The following is a 10,799-nucleotide window of genomic DNA, read 5'->3' as shown; positions in this document are numbered from 1 at the left end:
ACGCACGCATCAGCCGCGGCAACCGGCGATCTTGCTGCAGCCACGCGTGTAACGGTTGGCCTGTCCAGGAGGTCGGGCGGCGGCGTCGTCGGAGAAGTTGACGCGCTTCCCGCGGGGGAGACCGGAGTAGCTGATAACGCCGGCGCTCGGCGCGATCCGTGCCCCGTCGGCGTCCTGGCCCGCCAGCACGAGGCCAACCAGCACCACGGCCAGCAGCGCAAGCTGCATGGTCGCCTTCGCCATGCGTGCGTGCTTCTCCTTCCTGTGTTTCTTCAAGGAGGCAAGGAAACTTGGTAATGGAAGGGTGATCTTTGTGCGCCTTTTATTGCTGTGTCAGGTCAGATGAGCGTGCTAAAAAAAGATACTATTTTAAGGCTAGCAGCATGTCTAAAATATGAGCGTGCGAGAGAAAAAACAGAGGTCAGGTGGGAGCACTATTAAGGCGTTGTTTAGGAACGGAACTCATCGGTTCTAAACAGGCGATGGAGCTCCCCACACCAAAACGTGGCAACAAAATTAAACGCCCCTAAATTCTTTTCTAAAACGCTTTGCTAGTTCTCCGTTAACCGAGAAATAACTTAGTGCTTGATCCATCATTCTTTTATTAACACGAATAATTATGTGAGCCTTTTCTGTTTTAGCTATTAGGCCTTCTTTGTTCTTCAGTTTTTCTATTTTGTTTTATGGTGGGTTCTTTAATGTTCTAACTGCTAGGCCTTTTTGTCTTTTGGGGTTTTGTTGGAGCCTTTTACAGCGAAGTAAGATAAGCAGGTAATTGTGTGCTGTTACAAAGTACTCCCTCCGTATCAAAATATAAGGCGCACTTAAATTTCGCTGATGAACGGTGCACAGGTATGACTATGATTTATACTTGTAATATATCCAAAAATGCATATAACTTTTGCAAAAATGCAATGGTACCATTTATACATTCTGAATCCATATAATTTAGTAGATAGTAATGATCAAAGTTGTGCAACAAAGACCCTACAAAAAAGTGTGCCTTATATTTGGACTAGGAGAGTATAATGTAATCTGATATTTTTCTAGTGTGCAATGGCATATACATGCAATTGAAAACCTATATTTTTAAGTGCAATCAAACACGTCAATTTAGTAGTATGCAATTTCATAATAGTATGCATTTTGCACAAATAGTACTCCCTTCATACCGGTTTACTAAGGTATTACACATATCGAAGGAAAACTTCGAAAACTTCGACTACTAATTTAGACAACAAAATATAAGATATATAACATAAAAGTTATACCAGTGCAAAGGTCTTTAAAATATGAATCCAATGGTATAACTTTTGTAGCATATTTCTCCTATTTTGTTGACAAAACTAATTGTTAATGTTTTTCCTCGAGGTGTGTAATATCCTATTGTGCATTTGCACATTAGCATGCAATTTGTATCATACCGTATAACTTGCTATTGTGCAATTGCAAAGTAATAGATGAATTGAAGTGGAATACATGTGCAATTGATCATATGTATGTAATTGTACATCTACATGTAATTGCATTTCGGTGCGCAATTTTTGAAATTTACATGTAACCGTTTTTATTTTAATTTTCGTTAACTTTAACTAGGCCTTGTAGTTTTTTTCTTTTTTTTTAGCTTTTGTTATTGGGTTCGTTAGTCTGTGGGAAAATCATTATCCCAAAAAAGAGGGGGAAGGAGGAATCGATCGACCAAGAATGAAGATAATTCTCTATCAATTGAGGGCTAGGCGCATATTCAACAAGGAAATATGGAGCTAACGATTTATCAAGAAACACATATATATTTCCTGTGCAATGAAACATAAAATCACAATGTGATCACATCTAAATATTAACATGTGCAATTGCACATTAGCATGCAATTTGTATCCACTACAGGAAAAATCCTATTACTGGCGGACCAAAATTGACTACCTTCGGCGCACCATGCCCCGGTGGTAGTGCGTTAAAGCTGGCGTGTTACCAGTGCCGGCCATAAAATCACATATCATCGTCGCACCACACCGGAAAATATTCTTTTTCAGAAAATGAAAAAGGCCTCGTGGCCCATGTGCACTTTTACAATAAGAACTGTGAGTTCAAAGTAAAAAAGCAATCGAATCATCTGTTGCCACCGTGCAGGAGGAGCATGTCACTGCCCTGCCGTCGATGTGTACAAGGATGAGTTGGAGGCCTCCATCGGCCCCGAGCAGGAGAAGGATGCGCCGCCGGCCACGTGAGGAGGTCCTCTCGTCCATCTCGTTGTTGTGCAGGAGGAGAGCGTTGGGTAGGGAGAGGAGGGAGAAGGTGCAGAAAGAGAATGGGAAGAAGAGAGGGAAAGAGGGTGGACAAGGGAAAGAGCAGGACGGAGAAGGTGGAGAGGGGGAAAGTGAGAAAAGATAGAGGGAGAATATATTATAAAACCGATTTTTTTGCATTGAAATATAAAACAACAAAAAACACTATTTCTTTTTAGATTTTGTGGAATCTAAAAAGTCAGTAATGGTCAGGACGCCAAAATTGGATGTAACTTTTTATGTAGATACATTTTCATAAAAACACCATTTCATTCTAGGTCGTATGCAAAATCCATGGATGTTTTATAGAAACATGGAGCCATTTTGCAAAATAGTGCCATTACAACTAGGTTATATAACATATGGACATCTCAAAAGATTTCAATTTTTTATATTTCTATCATTTTCTTTTATTTTTTTAAACTAAAAAGGCAATCGGGAGGGGGAGGTGCAAAATCTGCCTCAACTTACCGTCGGTGCACCAATATAGTGGTACACCGACGGTAGCAATATACCACCGGCGCACCTACGTATTGGTGCGCTGGCGGTAAATTCAGGCGTATTTTGTAACCTAGTTGACACTTACTATCGGGCACCAATTTTCTGGTACGCTGGTGGTATTGTAGCATCACCGGCGCACCAAGAGAGTGGTTCGCTGGCAGTAAAATGGCACTGGCGGACCCCATGTTTGGCGCGCCGGCGGTACCTCGGTGCCTATAGGAATTTTCCTAGTAGTGCTTGTACCATGAAATTTGCTATTATGTAATTGCGCAATAATACATGAACTAAAGTATAATTAGTGTGCAATTTCACATATGTGCGTAATTGGACACATGTGCAATTGCACATTAGCATGCAATTTTTTTATATATATTTGGTGCTTCATTGTTGGGCATGAAGCGGATAATACTTTTTGTTGGGCCATTTTTCTTCCTGTTTTGAGATAATTTCTGTTTGTGTATCTATATTTAGAGGGCAATAAATAGTACTACCTCCATCCCAAGGCTTAAGGCTTATTTTTTTTGGAAAAGTCAAAGCAAGTAAAGTTTGACCAAATTTTCAGAATAATCTATCAACAAATATGATATTTTGAAGATATCACATGAAAATATATTTCATTATCTATCTAAAAATATTAATTTTGTATTTTACATTTTAATGATTTTTGATAAAAACTTGACATATTTTGACTTTTTGAAAAAATATAGGCGTTAAGCCTTGGGATGGAGGTAGTATGGAATTGCTCTCCACGTTGAGTTACCTCATCCATGAGGGTTTGCAAAAGAAAGCTATACCTTCTTACTATGCAATTGTGTGTGAATTGTAGTCGACATGAATTGTAATTGAACATAAAACCTCCGCATGATCGCCTCTAAATATTAACATGTGCAATTGCACAATAGCATGCAATTTGTATCGTACCGTGTAATTTCCCATTGTGTGATTGTGAAATAGTACATGAATTAAAAGTGGCATTAGTGTGCAATTGCACAAATGCACGTAATTGTACATCTATGTGTTATTATTACACTTACTTATGTGTGAAATATTTGAAGTTTATATGTAATTGGGCTTGTGAGCTTGTTATTGGGCTTCTAGTTGTCCATGGAAAAAATCATTAGCCCAAAAGAGGAAAAGAAGAAGAAGAGGTTGATTGACCGAGAATTAGATGTTAATTGAGCACTATTACGTGAGGAAATCCGCAGCTTAAGATTTACCAACAGACACATGTACATTTCACCCCAAATTGGAGAGCACAAATCGAACCAATTAATTAATCTGCACAAGACATGTCTGTTCTTTACTCCTTTTCTTTTAACATCATGTTTGTCCTTTGCCTTCTCTTCCCTTTCTCTACATACAGTAACCAATGCCAAGGTATATCATGCAGTAGGCCAAAACAATAACTCTGTACTCTACTGGTGGTTCCGGGTCTCGACGATGGCGGGCTCGGCGAATGGACCGTAGAGCCAGCCCCTGGCAATGTGGCCGTAGGCCGCCTCCGTGAGGTGGATGCCGTCCCAGCTCCAGTGGTTGGACGGGTCCTCGCACGAGTAGGCGCCGGGCTCGCCGCACTTGGACGTGAGGTTGAAGTTGTAGACTCCCACCCCCGGCGCACCGCAGCACGCCCTCGGCTTCTGCTTCAGCATCCCTGCACAACAGCACACAAGGAAATTAGCAAATGCGCAGTGAAGTCCAAACAAAATTTGAGCCATGATTTTGCGATTCAGACTATTCATTGTTGATAAGATTAAGAATGCGTGGAATGTGGTGTTGCATTTGTTTTCTATTCCAGCCCTGATTGCCCGGATCACGATTTGCGTCATACATACTTCTGGGTACTCCCCTTTTTGCCTGATCTTGCGTGGCAGATTAGGACAATCAACGGACCAGACAAAGAACATTGCGGAATACGTCTTCGCTTAAAACAGTGGTCAAATTTTGACGGAGATTAACCCATTGGGACTAGATTAAAAACGTGACATATCTCAATAATCATGAATGTCGTGAGGAATCAGCGCACAGCTTCACACCAGCTACTTCTCCGATCTTTCTCACTTTCTCCGGGATAGAGATCGGCTAGTTGGACTGATTCTAATAATCATGTCTCGAGTGGTCGTTTTCTCCCTTAATGAAAACTAGACATTGATGTGTACACGAATCTGTGTGGTTGATCGATACCATGAACGGAGTACTAGAACCGACGAGCAACTTGGCCGAATAATGCATGACTATGCCTGACTTATTGGCTTATTATTGCTGTATGATTACTTAATTGGTTAGAAACAGTGATAAGGGGAGGCTTCCAAATGTGCAGAAAAGCTGCATATGCCAAGTGGGTAACCCCAAAATGATGTATGTATCGTTTAGCTCTTGTACTTCTAGTAACTGTACTTCCTAGTAGCTCCTAGTTTAACAAGTGTGCACAAACTTGGAAAGTAGTAGTAGTAGCAGTATAGTAATTCAGGGCCTGCAGATTCTATTTCAATTGTTTTATATTTTTCCAAGGACGACTCTTGGCTCTAACAATAAAGCCTAACATTCCAGTTGTCTCAGTTAAATGCCAAATTGCTGCCCATGTTGTACCACTATCCGAACAGGTCAATGCTGCGGATCACATGGAATCAGCGATAAGGAACCAATAAGGCTGGAATGCAATTTTAAAAATAGCTGAATTTTAAAAGAAGCCAATGAGCAGCTTAGATATCTCTACCATGTGCGATGCTACAACCCAATGCGATCAAGAGGGCTGGGATACTATATGTATACCTCCAATAATCTACTGCAAGTAACCCTGCCAAGACAGTTCCAAGTCTTCTTGTGCCAATTAATTTGGCATGGCCACAGAATAATTGATTAATGTGATCGAGGAACTCGTTTTTTGTCAAAACTTTCATGACGAAGGAAGAATGGAGGTTCTTTTGTTTGATCGATTATAGCCTGCTATATATGTCATCGATTGTTTCGTTAGGTGTCACATCAACGCATCGTCATGACACACGTCGGAAGTGCCTACGCAGATTAGCAGTATCTCTGTAGGATGGAGCACCACTCCTCCACATTTCTTAATCAGGTTGCCATGTTGACGACGGGAGGTAGCTTAGCTACCCCTCGTCTAGACAATGACAAGTAGCCAGAGAAGCTTCTTATTAGAAACTTTATCTTGGCATCCTATTCACAGGAAGAGTTCAAGGTCTTTGGACAACCTGATCACGAAACCTCATAAGAATAGGAAAGTTCTAGCTAACCACCGAGTTGGATCGCTCGCCCGGAAATGTATGCATATGCTCCGGTCACTCCGTTGATTCTCTTGTTCCTATCCCTCCCCGTTCCCATGCTTATGGTGATCACGATTCACGCAACCTCATAAAATAGTTCGACGATTATTTGCGTACTTCTGTATTCCCTCAAAACTAAAACCACGACGAGAATTATGGAATGAAGAGAGTGGCTTAAATTCCTTTTCGAAATCAAGCTCGTTTAGTTGTTCCTACCGATTTTGAGGAGTTAGGACAAAATAGTACTATTTGTTTTGGAATTTTGTATGGAAACTTCGTTCTATCCTTTGTTTTAAGTTTAAACCTTTTTTACCTCCAAAAAAATGGCGGGGACAGGTTGTGGGCCCGTATGTCCACATTCCGTAACGAACCAAACTAACTGCCGAGACGCAAACTGCCGTGGCCGCAGAGCGCGCGCGAGGAGCAGAGACAAACGTTAACGAAGCCGAGAGAAGGGAAGGAGACGGTTGACTTACCCCACTTCTCGGCGTGGAGGACGAACTGGATGGCGGGCGTGTAGTAGTCGGCGTACATGATGCGCACGCCGGCGCCGGCGTGCTTCTCCCGGAGCTGGGCGATCTTGCGCTGCAGCGCAACGTTGTGCACCCAGGAGAGCGTGTTGAGGTCCTTGATGCAGCCGCTCTTGCCGCCGTACCCGTCCGCCTGCTTGCGGAAGATGGAGAGGTACACCGGGAAGCAGCCGATGGGGAGCACCCCCGGCACCACCAGCTCCACCGCCCCCTCCGCGATCAGCTTCTCGATGCCCTCGCCGATGGAGTCGACGATGTCCGGCACGAACTTGTGCACCTCCTCCAGCGGCTGGAACGCGAACAGCGGGGAGTTGTAGTCGTTGCCGCCGAACTCGCCCACGATGAACAGCGACCGTCGGAACAGGTCCTTGCACTCTGCAGATCGAACAGACACCCGCAATGCATACATGCTCGTCAGTACATTCATACAGCAGAAATTGAGGCTTATGCACGTATCGTTCGATCGATGGCCAACCTTCGGGGGATTTGCAGATTTTAGGCTTCATCTCCTGCAGCCACTTGATCTGGGTGTGCAGGGAGCCGGAGCTCCAGATGGTTTTGCCCAGACCCTTGGCCACGAAGTACTCCCTGTCCAGCGCCGTGGCCCCGGTGATGGCGAAGTTGGCGCCGTAGTGGAAGGTGGCGTTCTTCGCCTTGGACGGCGGCAGCAGCGGCAGACCCAGCTCCTGCGCTGCTCGATCACAGCAAGAACACGGTTCAGAACAACACGAATGGTGGCAATAACCGACGCGCGATGATCCAGCTTAATCACGTACCGATGAAGTCGACGACGAGGCGACCGTCGGAGCATCGCCCGGTGGGGTACCCGAAGTACGTCATGCCGTACGGCAGCTTCGCCGTCGCGAGGTAGTCCGGGATACCATCAACAACCAGGTTGCCGGCGTCCACGAGGGAGTCGCCGAAGTTGAAGATGGCCGCGTACTTCTTCGCCGCCGCCTGCTGCCGGCCCGCGAGCAGCACGAGGAGCAGGAGAAGGACGCAGGCCGATGATAACTGGCTCCTCCTCGTCATGGTGGCACGCGCGCACCGCCGGCTGTGCTTGCGCGCCGCGCGAGGTTGGTGTCACGTACCGGAGACTTTGTGTCCGATCGAGCTAGCTTGCTTTGCTTTGCTGACCTCGATCGGCTCCGAGAGCTCGTTTAAATCCTCGTGCGGAGCTGGTCTACGGGGGTACGGTGGTGGTTAAACTAATCAATGGAAGGATCTCTCTCGCCTTGATCAAGGTGCGAGAGGATTGGCCCTGGTGCTTTGATTGAGTCTTGGTTTCTGGGGAGAGAGTGGGGGTAGATGATTTAGTCATGAGCGCGATGGAATAATCTAATCTGTCAAGCCAGCCAGACAGCTAGAGCGCTAGGTCAATAGTCTCCAAGATGCTGTTAGACTAGTCACAATACATAGTATCATATAGAAGTATCATACATATGATGTGATACTTCTACATGGTATTATCTTCATAATGCATGGTATCATATACTAGTATCATAGTCTTGTTATATTTATTAATTTGTAAAATCTTAATGCAAATATATGTATAAGATTTACTTGACATTAAATTTTTTTAGTAGTATATATTATGATACTGTATCTACCTATGATACTAGTATCCTCTTTCTCATCCTTAATTACACTACTACATCAATATTTTGTATGCATGAAACGCATGATACTACCTATGATACTCACATTATGGGTAGTCTTAACGGGTTCGGGTTGCTCTTGTGATTAATTGCTGGCTGATTAACTAGACCTGATGTTTGATGTACGTACGGATACATGGATTTATTACTTCGAGATGTACACATGCTGACATGCATGTACTATTCTACTCCCTAGCTCCTTCCTAATTTGCAAAGGCAACCCAAAACTTAAGCATCCCCTTCGATCCTAAAAACATGTCCTGAAACTTTTTCAAAAATTGAATATATGGTGTAAAATTTGTCAAAGATCATAAAAACTCTTATCAATAACTATAACACACTAGATACAATACGAAAAAATATTTCACGGTGTATCTAATTATATTGGTTTTGTATTGTAAATGCTAATGATTTGAATGCTCAAACTTTATGTACTTTGACTTTTTTAAAAAAAAATACAAGCCTTCTTTTGAAAAACAGAGATAGTAAGTTGAAACATTAATTTGAGTAATAAAATATTGATCATAAACCACACAAATTACACCTTAGGTTCGCTTCGGAAATAATTTTAAAGCATCATAAATTTTATGACACATGACTCACATCTTGCTAGTCAGATTGCCTTACAAATAAGGAAGAAGGGAGTATTTAAGAATCTAACTGTCCATCGAGGTGAAAAATGAGGACAATATGTATAGGATTATCATTATATCGAGCAGCATTGCAAAGAAAGATAACGTTTGAAAACAATGAAGAGAGATCATATGGGAACATATGTCTCCAACTCTCAAATATAAAACGTATTATTTATGTTCATATCGAGCAGTGCTTGAATCATATATTGGCTTCAAGGTTGAAATAATAATGAAGTGAAGAAGATCAAGCGATGACAAAGGTGTTACTAAAGGAGTAATCCAAAGATTGGTTATTAGAGAGTTGAGCCCATGTAAAGTACGCCTTGAAGGAGGAGGAGGAGGAGGAGGAGGAGGAGGAGATTGAACGACCTCTCATGTGTACCTTCAAGACATCAACATAATAAAGAAATAAAAAAATAAAGTGCACAGTCATCCCAAAGACATTTATATGTTTGAAGCTTTCCGTTCTTATGGTGATTACTGATTGATGCATGTAAAATGCATACATGAACTTTGTAGTTTATTACCACATATTCCCACATATTCGCATATTATATAATGTTATTTTCATGTTTCATATTGTTTTCGGGAATTTTCTAAACAATCTCCTCTCCTCTGGTTTTAACTCGGTTTGACGGAAAACACCTTATGGTAGTATTTTTTTACTTTTCAAAAGCCACGAGACTCGAAAAAGGGCAATGTCAGAGGACACACTTCAAAATTTTCGAGACGAACAAAATGTGATAAAGTGGGACACCATGAGGTCAATGGGCTGGGAGAAATGGCATGTGGCACGCCCTCTCCCTATGGGTGCACCACCTGTGCTCGTTTCCCCCTCGTCCGTACGATTCGCCTCAACCTTGCGCCCACGGACTTTGTTTGACTTAAAAAAACCCTATGTCCATGTAAAAAATCCAGGGTTTCCTCGAGGCTACGACGGCGGAGATAAAAAAACACATAAACAAAGAGTCATCATGTCGTCGCCGATGGAGATTGGAGAGGGGAAGCGCTACCAAAATCGCCTCCGGTGGACTCCGCCCCCTCCCTCCGGCGTGGTCATCATCATGTTCAACAACATTGATACATCCCAAACATATCTATAATTTCTTATGTTCCATGCTACTTTTATGATGATACTCACATGTTTTATACACATTATATGTCATTATTATGCATTTTCCGGCACTAACCTATTGACGAGATGCCGAAGAGCCGCTTGTCGTTTTCTGTTGTTTTTGGTTTCAGAAATCCTAGTAAGGAAATATTCTCGGAATTGGACGAAATCAACGCCCAGGGGCCTATTTTTCCACGAAGCTTCCAGAAGTCCGAAGGAGAGACGAAGTGGGGCCACGAGGTGGCCAGACACCAGGGCGGCGCGGCCTGGGCCTTGGCCGCGCCGGCCTGTTGTGTGGGGCCCCCGTGGCGCCTCTTGACCTGCCCTTCCGCCTACTTAAAGCCTCCGTCGCGAAACCCCCGAGCACCGAGAGCCACGATACGGAAAACCTTCCGCAGATGCCGCCGCCGCCAATCCCATCTCGGGGATTCAGGAGATCGCTCTCCGGCACCCTCGCCGGAGAGGGGAATCATCTCCCGGAGGTCTCTTCATCGCCATGATCGCCTCCGGATCGATGTGTGAGTAGTTCACCCCTGGACTATGGGTCCATAGCGTAGCTAGATGGTTGTCTTCTCCTCATTGTGCTATCATGTTAGATCTTGTGAGCTGCCTATCATGATCAAGATCATCTATTTGTAATCCTTCATGTTGTGTTTGTTGGGATCCGATGAATATTGAATACTATGTCAAGTTGATTATCAATCTATCGTATATGTTATTTATGTTCTTGCATGCTCTCCGTTGCTAGTAGAGGCTCTGGCCAAGTTGATACTTGTGACTCCAAGAGGGAGTATTTAT

The 10,799-nt window shown here is 43.4% G+C and overlaps 1 protein-coding gene across 1 annotated transcript; it reads right to left on the bottom strand.

Moving 5' to 3' along the window:
* Positions 1-3,976: 3,976 nt before the first annotated feature.
* Positions 3,977-7,691, bottom strand: LOC124661711 (GDSL esterase/lipase At5g45910-like). The gene is made up of 4 exons (XM_047199591.1): positions 7,371-7,691; positions 7,070-7,285; positions 6,541-6,969; positions 3,977-4,437 (listed from the first exon to the last, which is right to left on the bottom strand). The coding sequence occupies exons 1-4, from the start codon at positions 7,624-7,626 to the stop codon at positions 4,202-4,204; spliced, it is 1,137 nt and encodes a 378-aa protein (XP_047055547.1). The 5' UTR covers positions 7,627-7,691; the 3' UTR covers positions 3,977-4,201.
* Positions 7,692-10,799: the final 3,108 nt, after the last annotated feature.

The sequence above is a fragment of the Lolium rigidum genome, chromosome 6 (assembly GCF_022539505.1).
Source record: "Lolium rigidum isolate FL_2022 chromosome 6, APGP_CSIRO_Lrig_0.1, whole genome shotgun sequence".
NCBI lineage: Eukaryota > Viridiplantae > Streptophyta > Magnoliopsida > Poales > Poaceae > Lolium > Lolium rigidum.
This window is presented reverse-complemented; position numbering and strand designations above follow the sequence as displayed.